We start from the raw sequence: 21,771 nt of genomic DNA on the forward strand, positions 1-21,771 counted from the left end.
TTATAAAAAATATTTTTAAAATAACAAAAATTTATTTATTTTAAATTGATCTTATTTCTAAAGTAAATAAGACATTAACTTATATGAAATGACAAGAATAACTTTGGCTTTCTAATCTAAGTCTTGTAAAAATATTTAGACTTTGTTAGATTTAGTAGGGATTATTAAGAAGTTTATTAAGCTATATAAGATGTAGATCACTACTATAGTCTCGTGGTCGAGTTTCATCAGCCGATCAACTTGACGAGTTTGAATTATAGTGTGTTTCGTAGGAGTGTTAGTAGGTATAAAGACTTAATTTAACAACCCAAAGAGGTAGAATTTAAGGTCTTGTTTAGTTTGAGACTAAGCCCCGAACTTAATTGTTTAGTGTTGATTTTTTAAAAAATAAATTTAATTAGATATAAAAAAATTTAAAAAATATTTAATTACTAAATCAAGTAAACAAGCAAGACCTAATGTATTAGGGTTAAGATATAGTCTCACATCATCCTTTTGACCTCTTGCTGTTTACATACCAATACCATAGATAAAGATCATCAATTTTTGTGGACCCTATCCACAACAAACTTGAGAAGGTGGGAGGTCAAATAGATAATATATATGGTGACATAAAATGCCTTCTTATTGGATTCTATAGAGCACCAAAAGGCTAACTAAATATAATATGGCAAGTGGTACATGGCCGTTGAATTGGTTCATGGTTTTAGCCAAGTCTTGTGCATTTCAAATGGTGGATTACTTGAATTTCCCATTTTAATTTATTTTTTACTACTAGTATAGTACTAAATATGCACCCTTTTATCATTTAAAATGCTTGTTGCTAAGGGGAATGATAGAGATACCTTGAGAATATTTTGACTTTCTATTAAGTGATTTTGAAAATTATGTTGTTGTATCTCCTCTAACCTCAAAGGATCAAATTAATGGTGGTCATATATTACTATAAATTCCCAATCAAAAGTCAGATTGAGACAAATATATGCTCTGATATAATGATGTGATATCATGAAATAAGCAAGAGTTTCTTACAAGCGACAATAAAAATGAAAGATCTGGAATCTTAAAACATTGAAAAAAATCTATTAGAACGTGAGTTTATGGAACAAGTGACTTGTATGCAGAAAGACATGCGAGAGGGATCAAATAATATATATATATATATATATATATATATATATTGAAGCATTCCCCATTGACATTAATTTTGTAGATTATTATCCTAAGGCAAATTGTTGATCATAATAGATTGCATATGATATTATAATGCAGACATAATTTTCCTTTTTTTTCTGTCAATTTTCTGGACTATCCTCGTTGGATCCTACAAAGATATTAAATTAATAAACCAACTTTAATATAAAAAATTTAAAAAAAAATCCATCTCAGGCCAAGTCCTGCGTCTATAAATAAAAGTAACCATCGAATATGCGATGTATATTCTTATAATTTGACTATAAATTAGTATATAATAAGCGATTATTTCTACGTTCTTTTCCGGAATAATTTTGTACAATTTTTTTTTATAATCGTGGGGGATTAATTAATAAGTATCTACTTTCTTAGAAAAAATATTTCTTCCAATTCAACTATGCAAAATAAATTCAAATATGATTTAGCGTGATTTTAATTTTCACCGAGTTTACCTCACGTGGTTAGTTTTTTTTTTTTAATGCAAAACTAACTATATATACAATTTTTTTTCCTCATAAAATAAGCTCATCATCAAATCAAACTATATTTGTGTAAAAATAATTAAAATTTTTATATTTACGTGAAATGATCGAATGTGTGATAGGGATATTAATAAAAAAAAAAATTTAAGGAAAGAATATGCCCAGTCTTGTTGCTCCTCCTATTGGGGAGTTGACTTTTGTGATTGAAGTCATCGCAGCTTCATTCCGGACACCTCCCAGTTGCTAATATGAATCCCATGGTCGAAGTGTCTAGCCGAGTTGCCCTCCAAATTCCGAGCAAAACCCATATGAAACTCATTGAAGAAGAGGTGATAGGGAAAGCCACTGCCACAAAAATCCCATCTTTTTGTTCTATATTTCCCGCTTCTTCACCCTAGGAAACGACAGCTGTTTCCTTTACTACACGAAAGGCGAGAATTCCGAACCTACTCCATGTTTGGTAGTCCAGGAATGAGTTAAGAGTCGGTCTTGTTGTCCCTATTTATCTGCTATTTGGAGAACTGGGTATTAGTCCTGAGATGGATAGGGGGCATGCATGGGAGACCGGGAGCCACCGGAGCTCCCGGTCGGCGGTAGGCGGCATGGGAGAGATCGTCGAGGAACCAGGGGAATACCCAATGGAGGATAAGGTGTATGTGGCCGTGGCCGAGGAATTCAAGTATGGGAAGTCGACTCTGACGTGGGTTCTTCAGAACAGCTCCAAGGATGCGAAGATTGTCATCACCCATGTCCATGTCCCTGCCCAGATGATTCCTATGAGTATGTTTTAGAAATTTTTTTTTTTAGTATCACGCATCGAAAGAAAGGGAATTGGAGCGTCTTTAATTGATTCTTTTATTTAGCTTTTGTGCATACTGTTGATAGCTAATGAGTCTGTTGGTTGGATTTGGTTTAAAGCAAAATTTCTCAATTTACAGCTCTTCATGGCGTGATTTTCTTTCGCATTATTTAGAGCCTCGTAAATTTAGCAACTTTAATTATGCATTATGTGGTGGATGTAAAGTTGGTTTGAAAAGAATTGCCACCTTCTATAGTTTGGAATCACTATAATAGAATTATGATTTACAATGCGGTTGCTCATAATAGAATCACTGCCATCTATTAATTAGTACTCTGCAGTCCTTATGCTTGTAGCAAGGAATTCACTTTTGCTGATGAGCTCCACTCCCTTAGATGTATAATATGGTGGATAGCTGATGAATTCCCAAAATTCCAATTAGAACTAGTCAACAACATCCACTAAGAGGTCCTTTTCTTTCTTTGCTATAATTGATATGCTCATTAGAGAGTGTTCAGCTCTTTAGTGTCTTTATTATGTTTCGGATGAAATATAAGCTAATTCATTTTACTAGCCAATTAGATTAATTGCCAGTGTAGAATTTAAGAATAATTAACATGGGTGCTTTTGTTTTGATGTGACTTTAGATATTATCTATGGCTTAGAGTTATGATGACCTTTTGAGTTCTTTAGAAGTTGGAAAACTAAGAGTAATATATGGTAGATCAAGAGATATGTAAACCACCACATATGTGGTCTTTGAAGTCATATATGGTAGATCAAGTAATTTTGCTCCTCTACTTGGGTCGAAGTAGGTGAAAAATAAGGAAATCCCGTTAGGCTTTTCACTAAAAAGCTCAAGAACTAGAAGTGATCTATTATTAAGTAGGAACAGAGATCATGCTATTATATGTGGTGCAAGAATCCAAGCTAAAATTCCCTTCCTGAGAACAACCTACTAGTACAAATTTATATTTTTCATACCGGAAAATTCATCACTTATTGTGACTGAGGCTTGAACTAGCACCTTGGTTTCTTGTTCTTGAGTCATTGAAAGTAGCCTCTCCAGCAGATGTAAGGCTTGATACATCTTGTAGCAGAAGCCTTGTGAACGAACACCTTTATTTCCATCATTTAATTCAATAGGTCACTTTCTTTCACGGGTACACAGGAAATAAGTTTGCTGATGAACTGATTCTATTTCATAATCCTATTGTGTACTATTAGAGCATGCTTTTATTCCAAGTACTTTTTTCATTTGTAATCTTGTTTTGTATTGTTTTCAGTGGGGACCAAGTTTCGCGCTAGCCAACTAATACCACAACAGGTCAATGCATACAGACAGGGTGAGAGGGAGAAGATGGAAAAGAACTTAGATGAGTACCTTGTAGTATGCTCGAAACTAAAGGTGCATTTCATGCTTTTCATCCTTCTTCTGTTAAGTAACTTTTCCATCATAAGGGCAATAGCATCGTAATCAAATTAAGACATACTAACCCCTCGTTCTCTTTATCTGACCATATGTATTTGACAAAGGTTAGGTTTAACACATCTCTAGATATTACTCCAGTACATATACCAGGAAAGAAAGGTAAAGCCTAAAGGTTCTTGCTTACATCATGGTTATAACTTATAAGAAAGTCTTTGCTTTTCTTTTTCCAGGTTAGGACTGAGAAACTAGTAATTGAGATGGATGATATTATTAAAGGGCTTGAAGAACTCATTTCATTACATGGGATCACCAAACTTGTCATGGGGGCAGCAGCAGATAAGCACTACTCTAGGTATGAACTGATCTGACTATATTTAATATCTGTCATATTAAATGACTGTTCTCTATCTCTCAGCTACATAAACGCTATCTGTCAAAAAGCAATGGATGTCTTAGTTTCTTCTAATTCTTTAGGTGTTTTTTCTCTATGACTTGTATCAACAACCATGCCTAAGAGATACAGAGGTTAAGAAACTCAGGTTAGCAATACTCATCATATGTTTGGTTGGTTAATGATCATGGTTGCATGTGAGATATCTTTTGAGTCTGAAGTATGGTATTTCAGAAAATTAAAAGAGCTTAAGCAGTATTGCAGTTCTGTTAATTTATAATTCAGGAAAGCGATTAAAATTGACAGATCTTTTATGAATTATAAGAATGTAGTTATGGTAATGGCTTACTAGAACCTGCAAGCCATAGACATTATAAGAGGGTGGCAGCTTTCAGCCTAAGAGATCATACAAAATCAAGGGCGGAGAGTTCCTCTACCGCACATGGGGCAGAAACTGCCACAAAAGAAAGAGTCTATTTCAAACTTCTTTTCATCCTAAGGAATCGTTAGAACTTCATTTTCTATAGTGATAAACAGTCTTCAGATGATTTAGCTATTTTATGGACAGCAAATAACTAACTAGCCAATGTTCTTTAAGTATTAAGCTTCCTGAACTATTGAATTCCAGTTTTACAAGGTTCTCAATTTTCAGGAAAATGAAGGAACCAAGGTCAAAGACAGCAATCGGTGTGTTGCAGAGAGCTGATCCATCATGCAAAATATGGTTTATTTGCAAAGGAAATCTAATCTGTACCAGGTATGGTTAAGCTTTCAAATAAAGGGTTTGTTGGGTTACTTGATTGGAACATCCACCAATAGCACTATAATGCTCATTGCTAGCACAATTAGAATATCCATTACCGGCACTTCCTGTATGCTCTTGTTGGAACTGGATAATATCCTGTTAGTGTTTCTATTGTCCAATATCTGTGTGATTATTTGTGAAATTAGAATTTTTTTTCTCTTATAGTTGTATGTGTTGGATTCTTTTAACAGAGAGGGTAGTATGATTTCATACGGGATAGCATCGTCACCTGCAACCAGCTTAAGCTCAACGTCGAGCCTGTCAGACCAAATGAAATCATTGTCACTACCTCCATGGCGCACTAGCCTGTTGAACTTTAATGAGGAAGGCCCTAATCAAGATAAGTTCAGGAATAGATCGATATCTAGTATATCAGGTTGTCAGGGAGGTGGATCTGCTCAAACTACAGTTGACAGATTAAGCAAGGAAGGGAGGTTTGTCGATCCCTGGGACCACATCTCTGTGAGCTCTAATAGTTCAGGACGTGCATCATCGTCAGCAAATGATGATGTTTTTAGCAACTCAGGATCATCGTCAGTGCCGAAGGATGAGAATGAATTACCGCTGCCCTCAGTGCATGAGTCAGATGAGGATATTCAATTTGCATCTCCACGTCATGAATTGGTGAGCACTATTTCTGTCATCATATCACTTGTTATTTTGAAGATAAACTAGGAACTTATGGTTGGCCTTCCTCTTCCTACCTATACCAGCAATCTGTGCTTGTACTTTTCAGGGAAGGCCTTTCCAATCCTAAAGTTGTCTAAAACGGAGTTCTCATGAGTTTGTAGAGGGCATAGTTTAGGTGACAATAGCTGATGCGTATAATTTGTCTCTCTACCGAATCTTCTCCTCCTAGTTGTGTTCACATCATTTAAATTCATCTTATAGCATTTGGTAGATATATTCTTCTTGCCTCTTTCCTTTTGTCATTGTTACTTTGATTGACATAATATGGGTTAAGCTCCCGGCAACCAAATAAATGATCTGGGATCACTCATAATCATCTAAATTTTTTAAAAATATTCTTTAGTTGAACAAGATTTATTTTTGGTATGAAAATAATGAGTGGTATTGTACAGGTCGACCTGGTGTTGGAAGTTAATGTATATGACAAACTTAAAGAAGCCCAAGCAGAAGTTGAGAACTTAAAAACTGAAGCTTTTGAAGAATATCGCAAGCGTCAGAAAGCTGAAAGGCAATCCCTTTTGGCTCACCAGAAGGTAAAGCTTTTCTTGTTATGTGATGTAAATATGTTATTGCTCATGCATGTAGATGAAATCATGAAAGGCATCTTTAGAGCTATGGAAGGTCATTGATCTATCACATAGATTGATAGATATAAATAATCAATGCCGAACTTTTTTGCAGGTTAGAGCATCAGAAGCTTTATATTTGAAAGAGGTGAAACAGAGGAAAGAAATCGAGCAAATGCTTGCAAAAGAGAAGCAGGAAATGGAACAACTCAGAAGTGAGCGAGATGAAATCTCCGAGAAACTCCTAAAGGCAACTTTGCAGAAATCAGCACTGCAACAACATATTGCTGATTCGGATCGTGCTGTCAAGGACCTAGAAGATAAATTGGCGGCGGCCAGATACCTCCTTAGTTCACTCCAAGCAGAGTATGATCAGTTGCAGCATGAGCGAGATGATGTGGTTAAAGACGCGGAAGAATTACGTAATAAAAGAGAGCAGATGGTTTCAGGCTCTCATGAGGCATTGGTCTCTGAATTCACCTTTGTTGAGCTGGAGCAAGCGACTGACAGTTTCAGCAAGTCACGAAAGATAGGTGAAGGTGGATTTGGTAGTGTCTATAAGGGTTCTCTTCGCAACACTACGGTGGCTATTAAGATGTTGCATCCTCAAAGCTTGCAAGGCAGATCAGAATTCCATCAAGAGGTAGTGCGCTAAAATGTTAAAGTTCAAATAACTAATTTCCCTCCCCTTTGAAGCTAATTGCTCTTCTTTCTTAGAGTCTCACTTCTAGAAATATCTGCAATATCAATTTCGAATTGCAGGTTGCTGTTCTAAGTAGAGTGAGGCACCCAAACCTTGTCACCCTCATAGGAGCCTGTAGCGAAGCTTGGGCACTCGTTTACGAGTTTCTCCCTAATGGAAGCCTCGAAGATCGCCTCGTCTGTGCAAACAACACCCCACCCCTCACATGGCAGGTTCGCACCCGGATCATCAGGGAAATTTGTTCTGCTCTGATCTTCCTACACTCGAACAAGCCCCACCCTGTGGTCCACGGCGATCTGAAGCCGGCCAACATTCTCCTTGATGCCAACTTCCTGAGCAAACTTGGAGATTTTGGAATCTGCCGTCTCCTAATTCAGTCGAACACCAGCGCCACAACACTCTACCACACGACGAACCCCAGGGGAACATTCGCCTATATGGACCCTGAATTAATGTCTACCGGAGAACTGACACCGAGATCCGATGTCTACTCGTTTGGCATAATCATCCTGCGTTTGCTGACGGGTAAACCTCCAATTCGCATTGCGACAATAGTGGAGGAAGCCTTGGAAGAAAAAGAACTACATTCCATCATTGATGCCTCTGCTGGGGATTGGCCTTTTGTGCAGGCTAATCAATTAGCCCACCTGGGTCTTAGATGCTGCCAGCTAAGCAGGAAGAAGCGTCCTGATGTTATGGAGGTGGGGAGGGTGATTGAACCATTGATGGAGGCTGCTACCTCGCATATGATAAGATCACCAACTTTTGGGGCAGTCTCCGACGATGCCCATGTACCCTCCTACTTCATCTGTCCGATATTTCAGGTAAACTTAATTTGATCCACGGCCTTGTTTGATCTTTTACCAAATGATTTTAACCTTGTGAATATATGAATTGCAGGAGATCATGAGGGATCCCCACATTGCAGCAGATGGATTCACATACGAAGCTGAGGCCATAAAAGGTTGGCTTGAAGGTGGGCATGATACCTCGCCCATGACTAATTTGAAACTTTCACACTGTGAACTCATCCCAAACCACGCCCTCCGTTCTGTCATTCAAGAATTTCAACAGCAGCAGCAGCCTATATGATCCCATCTTTATTCGATCTTTGTTTACTGCCGCTATCAAAACTCTACACTCACATCTCAATTATATATATGTAATTTATGTTTACGAATCACTCAGAAAGTTGAAGAAAAAAGGTTGCAAAAGGAGTAGTGGATCCTCTTCATGACCGTACCATAATCCTGGAGCATGCCGTCACACGTCGGCCCACTAAATCTATATGTCGGGCGGCGTGGGACCCACGTTCCCCTCGCCGGAGGCCGGAGGACCAACCACTGTAGCCGTTCTCTCTCCGATTATCCAACATAGTCTTCTCCCTCCTCCTCCTCTTCCTCTCCTTCACTGGTCCATCGTCTTCCCCGACAACTACTCCACCACCTCCCTGATGTCCCTCTGCCCTCAAACTAGTGAAGAAACAGTGTAGAAAAACCCTCTCTAGAAAGCAAAAGGAAAAGGAAAAGGAAACGAAAATGACAACTGAAATCCTAAGAGTGCCGCCGACGGCGGGAAGTCACTTAATGATTTGGAAATCAAAAGACATGGCATGACATGATTGATATGCCTAAATTGGAATCTGTCATGTCCCCCTTGTCATTTAATCTACCTGACATGACATGATTAATATGCCGATCCATTTTTTTGCAAGATTCGCGGTCAACGATTAGGTAAGCTAGTAGGTGAGCTAGCAAATGTTTAACTCACATGGATGACAAGAATAATTTTGGCTAACTATGTTCAATTTATATATTAATCTACAAACTTATAATTTATTAGAAAAATGTGGCTCTGCTATTTTGGTAGGTTTATATATAAAAACTTAACTTAAAAGTCCATTATAAAGTAGAATATGATAAATTATTTCCTATATAGTCTTCTTTTCTTTTCACATCTTTAAGGGAGGCATTCCACATTAGGCATTAGTTTAGTTTAAGATAAAACTTCTCTTAAGTCATCATCTTATTGACATCTTGCTGTTTACACACCAATACCATATATAAAGATCCATCAATTTTTGTGGACCCTATCCACAACTAACTTGAGAAGGTGGGAAGTCAATAATAGATCGTATACAGTAACATTGAATGCCTTTCTGGTTGGATTTTGTATAGCATCAAAAGCTAACTAAATATAATATGGCAAGTGGTACATAGCCATTGAATTGGTTCATGGTTTCAGCTAGGTCTTGTGTATTTAAAATGGTGGACTACTTTGCACTTCATATTTTGTAGAAATTTTGTATACTTTATAGAAGTTTCTTAATAAAATTATGGTTTACATCCTATATTTTTACTATTAACAAATCAAGCCTTATAATTTAATAAATATATAAAGAAAATACCACGGGTTAAATTTGAAGTAATACCGTAAGAATATTCCATTAATTAGAGATATTTTATTTCTAAATGACTAAAATTCTTTTAGTGTAGGTTGAGTTTAATTGAGTTTAATTTATTTGGGTTGCGTTGAGTTAGTATAGATTGGATATTTATAACTTAGCTGGGAGTATTTTCGTAATTGAATAGTTTCGTTAAGTTTATATAACAGATCTAACAACACGGTGTTTTCTATAAATAAGCACTAAATTTTAATATATTTTTCAGGGTGAGTGTAGTACTAAATATGCAAACTTTATCATTTAAAATGCTTGGTGCCAAGGGGAATGGTAGAGATAGATACCCTAAGAATTTAAACTGGTTGAAGTTTATGTGATGAATACTTTGATGTTTCTATTGAGTGGCTTTGAAGGCAATGTTGACAAAACTCATCTATCTAGATGACAACCACACGATGGCCACATCAATGGTCGTCATGCAGTAACTATAAAATTTCAATCAAAGGTTAGAGTGATAAATTTATACTTTTATGCAACAATCTCTCTCACAAGTGATTATAAAATGAAGGTTTGGAATCTTAGAAGTTGGAACAAGATAGAAGTTGGGCCAAAAAATAAATTCGACTGTGAGTATATGACTCATCTCTAAATTTATAAAGAAGCCGTTAGAATTAAATTTGTACAGAATTAAGGGGCTAAATAATAAAAGTATTATTAGTTTTTAATAAGGAGGTAATATGAAAACACGCCTTGAGAATACCCGTTGACAATTAATTTGTACGCAAATTGTTGATTATAATATTCTAATCCACATAAGTTTTATGCTGTGTATCTTTACAACTGACCAATGTAATTTTTTATTTATTTTTATTTTCTACGTTGAGGAAGATCTTAATAAATAAATTAATAGACTAACTTTAACACGATATCCTATGTCAGACCAAGTCTTGTCTTCAAAATAAATTAGCAGAAATTATATTGCATCATTTTTATCGAATTTAAATATATTCATTAGATATAAAGTTATAGATGATTAGGTAAATTTAAAATAATATTAATTACCTTTTAGATGATAAATATATTGAACAGTTTTATTATATATTTAAATATGATCAGTATTATTTTAAATGGGATGAAAAGCTTATTTAATTCTATACAATTTTATTTTTAATAATATCTTCAAATTTAATATAAAAAAATAATTTTAATTTGAATATAATTATAAATGGGATAAAATATAACTTAAAAAAAATTAATTTACTTAGATTTCAAATAAGTTACTTCCTTGTAACCAAGAGGAAGGCCAGTCTTGTTGCTCTCAATTGAGTAGTTGACTTTTACCGTTGTGAAGTCATCGCTGCTTCCTTGCCGGCCGCCTCCCTTCTATGAATCACATGGCCGAAGCTTCCACCAATTTGCCCTCCAAATTAAAGGAAAACAAATATCCGTTCGAAACCCGTTGAAAAGAGGTGATAGAGAAGCCGGGACAAAAAAAGTTTAATCTTTTTTGTTCGATCTTTCTCGTTTCCTCACCCCGAGAAACGACAATTACAACAAAAGGCGAGATCTCCAAACCTCTTTCACGTTTGCTCTCCTCCCTTGTTCATCTGATACTAGAATAAGTACTATTTATTCTGCAATTTGGAAAAGTGGGTATTGGTTTTGAGATGGATGGGGGACATGGATGGGAGTCCGGGAGACACCGGAGCTCCCTGTCGGCGGTGAGCGGCTCGGGAGAGATCGTAGAGGAGCCAGGGGAATACCCAATGGAGGATAAGGTGTATGTGGCCGTGGCTCAGGAATTCAAGTATGGGAAGTCAATTCTGACGTGGGCTATTGAGCACATCTCCAGGGATGCGAAGATTATCATCACCCATGTCCATGTCCCGGCCAAGATGATTCCTATTGGTATGTTGTAGGTCTTTCGTATCTCATTGGCATTACACGAATGGAAAGTAAGGGAATTGAAGGTTCTTTAATTGATTCTTTTGTGGTGCTTTTGTGCATGATGTTGATAGCTAATTGTTCTGTTTGGATTTATTTGCTTGGAATTACCTGTTTATTTATGGGTTTGGTTTGATGCAAAACCTTTTCAATTTTCATCTCTTCATTTCATGAACTCGTGATTTTTCCTTTTTATTGTTTGGAGCCTCTTAAATTAAGCAACTTTGCTATGTATAATCTGGTGGATGCGAAGTTGGTTTAAAAAGAATGGCCATCTTATATATTCTGGAAGATTTCCTCTTATGTGGTCTAACTTTTGGTTTCATAAACACAGTTGGATATGCTAAAGCTTCCTTTTCTCATGTTTCTTCTTTCATTTGGGTGTCGGTCAACATCCATGGTTGAGCATTACTTTTAAGTCTTTCCTTTTCATCTCATCGATGTAGTAAATCATGATTACTTTTGGAAATCTTGTAATTTGAGCAGTCCTAAGAAACGTAATTGATTGGATAACCGTGATTTGCTGCATATAATTGGCCATGCCGATGATGAGTTTTTGAACATGGAATCATATTTCACAATGCGATAGCTCATGATAGAATTGATACCATTAATCTAGTTAGTTTTCTGCAGTCATGCTTATAGCTAGGAATTCACTTTTGCTGAATAACTCCCTTATACGTATAATTTGGTGGATAATTGAAGAATTTTAAATTAAAGCTAGTCAATACTATTCACAAAGAATGACTGTTGTATCTTTTCGGTATTATATTCTTGTATACCCATTAGAGAGTATTCAGCCCTTTAGTTTCTTTATTGTGTTTCTTATTCATACTTGAATGGCCATTTTGAGTCCCTATTTATGGATTATAACTTGGTTAGTAACTTGTTATTAATTTATGCCATATTTGTTTGACCGAAGTAAGATACGAGAATGAGAAAAGCCTTTCCCAAAAGTTGCACTCTTAAGTCAGTATTACTTATGGATAAGTGTGTACCCTTGGTTGAGTCACGCTTCATGTCCATCTTTAGTTTCAAAAGGTGATTAAGTTCTATCTGGGATTTGGGTTGAAATAGGTGAAAAATGAGGAAATTCTGTTATGCTTTCCACTGAAAGCTTTAGAACTAGAGCTGATCAGGTACTAAGTAGGAACTGAGATGATGCTAGTACTATTGAAATTTAGCTTAAATTCATATTTCAGCATTTTCTAGACCTGCTGTGCCGGGGCATTCGAACGGGCCCTGGGGGCGTTCGAATCTGTTTTCCTGAGAAAATTTGCACTTTGCGGGCGTTTGAACATCCTCATGCGCTCCAGATCAGAGTTCTGCTAGCGTTTGAACGGGCCCCGTGGGCATTCGAATGCCAAGCGGAATTTTTACTTTTTAGTAGCTTTAGTCAGCCATATAAATTAAAATATTTGAGTTTTAGGGTTTTGTGGTAGACATTTTGTATAACAGAAGAATTGTAGGGAAAAACTACCATTGTTTAGAGTGAGATTATAGTTGAAAACTCTTTGTACTTAATGATTTGCATTGTCAATTAAATATTATTCCACCCGTGGATGTAGACACATTGCTGAACCACATAAATATTATATCTCTCTTTTCTCTCTATGGTTTGCATTTATTTAGAGTTTCTATTTGTGATTAACTTAGTTATTAGAAGATCTCTACAACTAGTATTTTGGAATTGGAGTTCTCATATTGGTATTGATATTAGCTTTGTTAATATTTGGTTTGCCCTAATTATTGCTATTCCATTTGAATTTGCTTGAGAGTGAAGGGTTTTGCTCCCACTACCTTCCACTAATTGGCATTTAGCACAACAAGTATACGGTGCAAGAATTCAAGATAAAATTCTCTTACTGGAAACAACCTACTATTACAAATTTATACTTTTCATACTGGTAAATTCATCACTCAGTGTGACTGTGAGGCTTGCATTAGCAGCTTGGTTTCTTGTATTTGAGTCGCAGATGTAAGACTTGATACATCCTGTGATAGAAGCCTTGTACACAGATACCTTTATTTCCATCATTTAATTAAGATAAGTCTATTTATTTCTTTCACAGGTACACAGAAAATAAGTTTGCTGATGGACTGATTATTTTTCATAACCCTATTGTGTACTATTAGAGCATGCTTTTATTTTAAGTACTATTTTCACTTGTAATCTTGTTTTATCCTGTTTTCAGGCGGGGCCAAGTTTCGTCCTGGCCAACTAAAATTAAAACAGGTAAATGCATACAGACAGGTTGAGAAGGAGAAGATGGAAACAAGCTTAGATCAGTACCTTGCAGAATGCTCGAATCGACAAGTACATTTCATGCTTCTTCTGCTGAGTAATTTTTCCATCATAGGGGCAATAGCTTCGTAATCAAATTAAGACATATTAACTCCTTTTTCTTTATCTTACCAATATGCATTTGACAAGGGTTCGGTTTAACACATCTCTAGATATTACTCCAGTGCATGTACCAGTAAAGAAAGGGAAATCCTAGCTGTTCTTGCTTACATCATGGTTATAAGAAAGTCTTTGCTTTTCTTTTTCCAGGTTAGAGCCGGGAAACTAGTAATTGAGGCGGATGATATTATTAAAGGACTTGAAGAACTCATATCATTACGTGGGATCACCAAACTTGTCATGGGGGCAGCAGCAGACAAACACTACTCAAGGTATGAACCAACAATGTATAGTCTCTGTCATATTTAATGGCTGCTACATAACTCAGCTACATAAATGATATCTGGCAAAAGGCAACGGATGTATGAGTTTCTTCTAATTCGTTCGGTGGTTTTTCTTTATGATAATTTGAATAGACTGCCATGTTTTAGAGAGTACAGATGTTCAGAAATCCATGTTAGTAATAATCATCGTAGATTTGGTTGGTTAATCATCGTAGATATCTATTGAGTTTGAATTGTTGGCATTTCAGCAAATTATAAAAGCTTTAACAGTTTTGCAGTTCTGTTAATTTATAATTCAGGGAAGTGATTAAAAGATTGACACATCTTTTATTGACAATAAAGATGTAGTTATGATTTTGAAAATTGCATCTTTTTTTTTCGTCCTGAGGAACTTCATTTTCTCTAGTGATAAACAGTCTTCAAAGTTCAAACCATATAACTATTAGCTGGACTGCAAAGAACTAACTAGCCAATATTCTCTTAGTATCAAACTTCCTCAACTATTGAATATTATTCTTACAAAGTTCTCAAATTTCAGGAAAATGAAAGAACCAAGGTCAAAGACAGCAAATGGTGTGTTGCAGATAGCTCATCCGTCATGCAAAATATGGTTTATTTGCAAAGGGAACCTAATCTGCATCAGGTATGGTTAAGCTTTCAAATAAAGGGATCGTTGGATTACTTAATTGAAATATCCATTATTGGCACTTCCTGTATGCTCTCATTAGAGCTGGATACTAATCCTGTTAGTTTACTGTCCAGTATCTGTGTAATTATCTGGTGAAATTAGATTTTTTGTTTCTCTTATGATTGTATGTATTGGAACAATTCTTTTAACAGGGAAGGCAGTATGATTTCATACGGGATAATGTCGTCGCCTGCAGCCAGCTTAACCTCAACATCAAACCTATCAGACCAATCGAGATCACTGTCACTACCTCCACGGCACGCTGACCTGTTGAACTTTAGTGAAGAAGGCCCTAGTCAAGATTTCACGCATAGATCGGCATCTAGTATATCAGGGTCCCAGGGAGGTGGAACTCTGGTAAGGCAACTTCAGGCAGGATCTGGTCAAACTACTCCAGTTGACAGAATAAGCACTGTGGGGAGATTTGCTGATCCCTGGCTCCACATCTCTGGAGGTTCTTATCAATCAGAACAAGCATCATCTTCAGCAAATGATGATGGTCTTAGCAACTCAGGGTCATTGTCAGTGCCAAAGGATGAGACAGAATCAGTGCTACCCTCAATGCAGCAGTCAGATGAGGAAACTCAATTTGCATCTCCACGTCATGAATTGGTGGGTAGTATTTCTGTCATCATATCACTTGTTATTTTTGAAGATAAATTAAGAAAACTTAAGGTTGGTCTTCCTCTTTGTACTTCTCAGAGGAGGTATTTTCCTTCCTATAGTTGTCTAAAATGGATTTCTCAGAGTTTGTAGGGGCTTAGTTTAGATGACAATAGGTGATAACTATACAATTTGCATCCCTGTCGTATTTCTCCTATTAGTTGTGCTCGCGCCATTTATATTATTCCACTGTGAAGGTCAGGTATTAAATACAACAATTAAATTCATCTATATAGTATTCGGTAGAGAATTCTTCTTGCCTCTTTTCTTTTGTCGTTACTTTGATTCACATCATATGTTCAAAATGTTCTTCAGTTGAAGATAAATTTTATATTTGGTATGAATTTAACCAGTGGCATTATTCAGGATGACCTGGGGATGGACGTTAATCTATATGGGAAACTCAAAGAAGCACAAGCAGAAGTTGAGAACTTGAAAACTGAAGCTTTTGAAGAATATCGTAAGCGTCAGAAGGCTGAGAAAGAGTCCCTTTTGGCTCGCGAGAAGGTAACTATTGCTCATGAGTAGGCTTTTCATGCATGTAGATGATAGGCATCTTTAAAGCTATGGAAGGCCATTGATCTATCACATAGATATAGATAACCAGTGGTGAACTCTTTCGCAGATTAGAGCATCAGAAACTTTATATTTAAAAGAGGTGAAACGAAGAAAAGAAATCGAGGAAACACTTGCAAAAGAGAAGCAGGAGATGGATCAACTCCGGAGTCAGCTAAATGAAATCTCTGAGCAACTCCAAAAGGCAAATGTGCAGGAATCGGCACTGGAACAACTTGTTGCTGCTTCTGATCGTGCTGCCAAGGATCTCGAAGACAAATTAGCGGAGGCCAGATACCACCTCAGTTCATTGCAAGAAGAATATGATCTGTTGCAGTGTGAGCGAGATGATGCAGTTAAAGACGCTGAAGAATTACGTAATAAAACTGAGCAGATGATTTCAGGCTCTCATGGTGCACTGATCTCCGAATTCACCTCCCTCGAGCTGAAGCAAGCAACCGATAGTTTCAGCAATTCGCGGAAGATTGGCCAAGGTGGATTCGGGAGCGTCTATAAAGGTTCCCTTCGCAACACGACAGTGGCTGTAAAGATGTTGCATCCTCAAAGCATGCAAGGCAGATCAGAGTTCCATCAAGAGGTTGTGAGCTAAACTGCTAAATAGTTAATTGCTCCTCTTTCTTGAAATAGTTAAGTCTCACTTCAAATAGTTCTCGGCAACCTCTCTTTCGAATTACAGGTTGCTGTTCTGAGTAGAGTGAGGCATCCAAACCTTGTCACCCTCATAGGAGCATGTCCTGAAGATTGGGCACTCGTTTACGAGTATCTCCCTAATGGAAGCCTCGAAGATCGCCTCGTATGCGCCAACGACACCCCGCCCCTCACATGGCAGGTCCGCACCCGGATCATCGGGGAAATGTGCTCTGCGTTGATCTTCCTACACTCGAACAAACCCCACCCTGTGGTCCACGGCGATCTGAAGCCGGCCAACATTCTCCTAGACGCCAACTTCGTCAGCAAACTTGGAGATTTTGGAATCTGCCGTTTCCTAAATCAGTCGAACACCAGCACCACGACACTCTACCAAACGATGCACCCCCGAGGGACGTTCGCGTACATGGATCCTGAATTAATGTCCACCGGAGAACTGACACCAAAATCCGACGTCTACTCCTTTGGCATCATCATCATGCGTCTGCTGACGGGTAAACCTGCACTACGCATTGCGACGGTAGTGGAGGACGCCTTGGAGGAGAAAGAACTACAATCCATCATCGATCCCTCAGCTGGGGATTGGCCTTTTGTGCAGGCTAATCAATTAGCACACCTGGGTCTCAGATGCTCTAAACTAAGCAGGAAGAAGCGTCCTGACCTTATGGAGGTGCGCAGGGTGATTGAACCATTGATGAGGGCTGCTACCTCGTGTGCGAGATCACGAAATTTTGGGGAAGTCTCCGACGACGCACTCATACCGTCCTACTTCATCTGTCCGATATTTCAGGTGAAGGAAAAAAAAAATCAGTTTGATTCACGTCCAAGAATCTTGTTTAGTTTGAGTCATGATGTTTAAACTATGAATTGCAGGAGATCATGAGAGATCCTCACATTGCTGCAGATGGATTCACATACGAAGCTGAGGCTATAAAAGGTTGGCTTGAAGGTGGGCATGATACGTCGCCCATGACTAATTCGAAACTTCCACACCGTGAGCTCATCCCCAACCACGCCCTTCGATCTGCTATTCAAGAATTTCAGCAACAGCGGTAGCTGACGAAATGATCTTTGAAACTTTACACTCATCTCAACTGTGCATTTGTGTATGATAAATGATTCTATACTAATCTCTAATTTACATTTGTGTACATGTAATTTATATAGAAATATATATGTACGAATCATCTAAGAAAATTTAAGGGGTGATAGGCTACTTGTTCTTTGAGAGGCCGCGGACGGCGGAGGACCACCTCCTACACCACCATATGGAATTCTCTGATCTTTATTACCAGCTAAATAAGGTCAAATAACAGAGATTCCCCCAAAAGAGAAAGAGGTTTAAATGACAGAGATTCCCCAATTGAAGTACAACAGCAGGCAGCTCTTCTGCAGCAGTTGGTGATAAAGGTTTATTTAGCTCGAAGAGCTCTCACATGAACATTGTGACATGTTACATTCTCCCCAAATTGGGAGAGCCTAGTGAGTTGGTGCGAAGCAAAGATCGAGAATGGCGTTCTCCGGACTGTTGTACAAGCAGCAAGCCTCCATATATATATGGATTGTACCATCCACGATGCCACATTTGGCCACCTTTGGTCCAACCCAATATATATATATACCCACAGATGATCAGCATAGTTAAGAGTGGCAGTTGTGAAGTTGTAGGATAATAGAAAATGGCATTTCCCAGGCAACCTGGGATTGAGAGGGGGGCGTATACAGAAGGCAATTATACCTGTTTATCTTTGAAGGGTACAATTTCCATTCGCCGAGTTTGATGAGAGTCTGCTTTCTTGGCCTAAAGATAAAATTTCCTGCACTCTTTCAGGCCAGTCAGAATTCAGTCTCCTAGCAAAATCCTCCACTTCTCTGCATTAATGAAGATTAAGAAATGAAGCTACATAGAGTTCTGATGACTGTGCTAAGAACAAACAAAGAATAATAACAATGGCACTCATGGTGGCAAAAATAGGTCGGAAATGTACAGTGACATGTCCAAGAAAATGGTTTATTAACATATCCATCATATTTTTATCTATTCAACTATAAAAAAAAATAGTATTTCATAGTAATGTGATCCATGCTAGGCTATTTTCGGGACCACTTTAACTTTATTTAAAAAATAAATAAAGAGTGACTTTTTTCGATAAATTCATCAGGCATGTGCATATAGAAACGGACAATAGTTTTAAATTCATCAGGCATGTGTATAATTATCCTTCTGAATTAAAAGTTCAATCTATTTGGATTGGGCCGCATGTTATGTGTATTGGACTTTACCCAGATTTTGTTCTGAAAATAATATATAGATTGTGATACGGGCCTTATGGCCATGGAAGTACAAATTAGGCTGACTACATTTCGGCCCATTAACTCGATTATGGGTTAGAGCCCAGCTCAAGATTTTGAATTCTTCTATACTCTCTCTCCTCTGCCACTACTCGTTCCTTGTGGTTTGGATTTCTAAGTAGGTACTGGGTTTTCACGGAGCCGCAGAATCTTCTTCTATGATGTTCTGCTTGGTTTTCTTGGATTGGGTTCACCTCTTTGTGGAAATTTGGAACGTTAGTAATTCAAAGTGTAAATTTCTTGCTATCAAACTTAAATTTGGGTGCTTTTCCATAATTTTCATCATCCCTGGCTGAATTAAATCGTTAAATCTATGTGAATTCAGCGGTTTGGTCTTTATATGCTTTTGTTAGGCTCATCGCCTCTGCTATAGTTTCTTGTTAGGAATAGTCTGGCAAGGAGATGTCCAAATAGAAGCTAGCGTGAGGAAGTTAGAATAGAAGAGCAGTTTGCTGACGTGATGCTAATGATTTTTAACAATCTCTTCTCTTTTTATAGGTTTATTTCCTCAGTTATGCTTAAAGAGGTTATTCCAAGGATAAACAGATAAAATCTTTATCAATCGGCAATACTTTTATAAACAGTCAAATGTTGCCAAATTACCAAAAGTATTGGTGCTATGACATACTGTTGCTATTGTTATCTATACTTGTCAGATGTCTATCCATTCCTACCTTCCTCCCGAGATAGTTGAGTCTTCTGAGAAATGTCGCAGAAGGAGATGGCAATAGTCAAGCCAAAGGTAATATTGCCTATATTTCTTTACTGTGAGTAACTTTAATCTCTTATCACTTGAGCTTAATTCACATAGATTTAACGATTTAATTCAGCCAGGGATGATGAAAATTATGGAAAAGCACCCAAATTTAAGTTTGATAGCAAGAAATTTACACTTTGAATTACTAACGTTCCAAATTTCCACAAAGAGGTGAACCCAATCCAAGAAAACCAAGCAGAACATCATAGAAGAAGATTCTGCGGCTCCGTGAAAACCCAGTACCTACTTAGAAATCCAAACCACAAGGAACGAGTAGTGGCAGAGGAGAGAGAGTATAGAAGAATTCAAAATCTTGAGCTGGGCTCTAACCCATAATCGAGTTAATGGGCCGAAATGTAGTCAGCCTAATTTGTACTTCCATGGCCATAAGGCCCGTATCACAATCTATATATTATTTTCAGAACAAAATCTGGGTAAAGTCCAATACACATAACATGCGGCCCAATCCAAATAGATTGAACTTTTAATTCAGAAGGATAATTATACACATGCCTGATGAATTTAAAACTATTGTCCGTTTCTATATGCACATGCCTGATGAATTTATCGAAAAAAGTCACTCTTTATTTATTTTTTAAATAAAGTTAAAGTGGTCCCGAAAATAGCCTAGCATGGATCACATTACTATGAAATACTATTTTTTTTTATAGTTGAATAGATAAAAATATGATGGAAAAAATTATAAGAGAGATGTATTTGGGATTTATTTCTAATCCAAATTCAAAAATGTAGTTAATTTTTATTTTTAAGAAGATTTACTAAACGTTTTAAATCTACATTTTAATATGCCGACGATCTTACTATTCTATTTGGTATGCGGCAGGTTGTGGAGAGGTATTATCCGACCCCCTCACCTCTCCGCATATACATACTTCGAATAAATACAAGAATAAACCTTGGATAAGGTTCTTGTCTATTCCAAACTATCCTTCTCAAAGGTGGGTTGGCAATTGCTAACCCCCTCCACGTGGTTGGTAGAGCTAAGAGGAGCAGCGCTGAGTTGTCTCACGTTAGAGTTGGAGATAACATGGAGGACCCCTCCATATTTATTCTACGCCCTACTTGATTGTAGAATAAGTATTAGTTTATTTTAGTATAATAATTCATCTTAATATTAATTTATTCTCGCATGTTTTTCTACTTTAATCATTCTTTTCCTCTCTCTCTCACTCTCTCTTATCCTCATCTATCCACTAAAAAATTTAATTTAATTATTGTTATTATTAACAAGTTAAAAAGATATAGATAAACTAAAAAAATTCTGATTATGTTAAGATATTTGGAATAATGATTGTCTTTGCACCAAACATTCCTTAATATATATTACTTATTAGTATGTCTTGGAAGTTGGAATGCTACCAGAGAACCTTATACTAATGTTTCAGGCCATGTACATTATGCCGTATTTATTCATCATAGCCATGGAGCATAAAAAAATGAGAAGAAGAAGAAGAAGAAGAATTCTTTACTATGCACCATTTAAGATTGAAACATTGGATATTCAAATTACTATAAAACATTAATAGGTGTCAGTTTACTTCTAAATGATTTTATTTTGTTAACTCTTTATGATCTACACTAAGTTATAACTACTATTCAGCCATTAATAGGATATTAAAAACTTCATGAAAAATATTATCTTATTATGAGAACAATAAGAATAATATTATTTATTTATTTGTGTAAAACATATTATTCTATGGGAGGTTAAATATTTAATTTGAAGTACAGAACTACGAGTGTAAACTCTAATTTACTCTAAATTATAATTATTTAAAAAAAAAAAAAAAAATATATATATATATATATATATATATATATATATATATATATATATATATTACCCTCACGTAGTTCGACTTAAATTCATTTAACGTATTTATAGTTTTATTTATATTATTTTACCTCTTTAGGATTATATTCAAACTAAAATTCTTATAATTGTTTTATCATATATAACTAATTTATCCA

At 36.6% G+C, this 21,771-nt stretch overlaps 2 protein-coding genes across 3 annotated transcripts; both read left to right on the plus strand.

Moving 5' to 3' along the window:
* Positions 1-1,860: 1,860 nt before the first annotated feature.
* LOC140785069 (U-box domain-containing protein 33-like) lies at positions 1,861-8,310 on the plus strand. 2 transcript variants are annotated; one of them, XM_073132777.1, is made up of 9 exons: positions 1,861-2,456; positions 3,762-3,883; positions 4,138-4,259; positions 4,951-5,055; positions 5,295-5,727; positions 6,186-6,326; positions 6,475-7,002; positions 7,122-7,886; positions 7,963-8,310. In XM_073132777.1, exons 1-9 carry the CDS (start codon positions 2,216-2,218, stop codon positions 8,152-8,154), a joined length of 2,649 nt encoding a protein of 882 aa, XP_072988878.1. In that variant the 5' UTR covers positions 1,861-2,215; the 3' UTR covers positions 8,155-8,310. The 2 variants fall into 2 exon arrangements, with proteins under 2 accessions (XP_072988878.1, XP_072988879.1); XM_073132778.1 differs by lacking the exon at positions 7,963-8,310 and having other exon boundaries at positions 7,122-7,587; positions 7,692-7,794.
* Positions 8,311-10,783: 2,473 nt separating this feature from the next.
* On the plus strand, positions 10,784-17,867 carry LOC140785070 (U-box domain-containing protein 33-like). Its single transcript, XM_073132779.1, has 9 exons — positions 10,784-11,371; positions 13,603-13,724; positions 13,962-14,083; positions 14,634-14,738; positions 14,936-15,395; positions 15,813-15,953; positions 16,072-16,599; positions 16,699-17,460; positions 17,544-17,867. Exons 1-9 carry the CDS (start codon positions 11,131-11,133, stop codon positions 17,724-17,726), a joined length of 2,664 nt encoding a protein of 887 aa, XP_072988880.1. The 5' UTR covers positions 10,784-11,130; the 3' UTR covers positions 17,727-17,867.
* Positions 17,868-21,771: the final 3,904 nt, after the last annotated feature.

This window comes from Typha latifolia, chromosome 3 (assembly GCF_019914945.1).
Source record: "Typha latifolia isolate L0001 chromosome 3, TyphaL0001v2, whole genome shotgun sequence".
NCBI lineage: Eukaryota > Viridiplantae > Streptophyta > Magnoliopsida > Poales > Typhaceae > Typha > Typha latifolia.

Coding starts and splice junctions, on each gene's coding strand:
- LOC140785069 (XM_073132777.1), top strand. CDS start 2,216: ATGGATAGGGGGCATGCATGGGAGACCGGGAGCCACCGGAGCTCCCGG. Junction 5,728..6,185: donor CATCTCCACGTCATGAATTG/GTGAGCACTATT, acceptor GGTATTGTACAG/GTCGACCTGGTGTTGGAAGT. Junction 6,327..6,474: donor CCCTTTTGGCTCACCAGAAG/GTAAAGCTTTTC, acceptor ACTTTTTTGCAG/GTTAGAGCATCAGAAGCTTT.
- LOC140785070 (XM_073132779.1), top strand. CDS start 11,131: ATGGATGGGGGACATGGATGGGAGTCCGGGAGACACCGGAGCTCCCTG. Junction 11,372..13,602: donor GGCCAAGATGATTCCTATTG/GTATGTTGTAGG, acceptor TCCTGTTTTCAG/GCGGGGCCAAGTTTCGTCCT. Junction 17,461..17,543: donor TCATCTGTCCGATATTTCAG/GTGAAGGAAAAA, acceptor TATGAATTGCAG/GAGATCATGAGAGATCCTCA.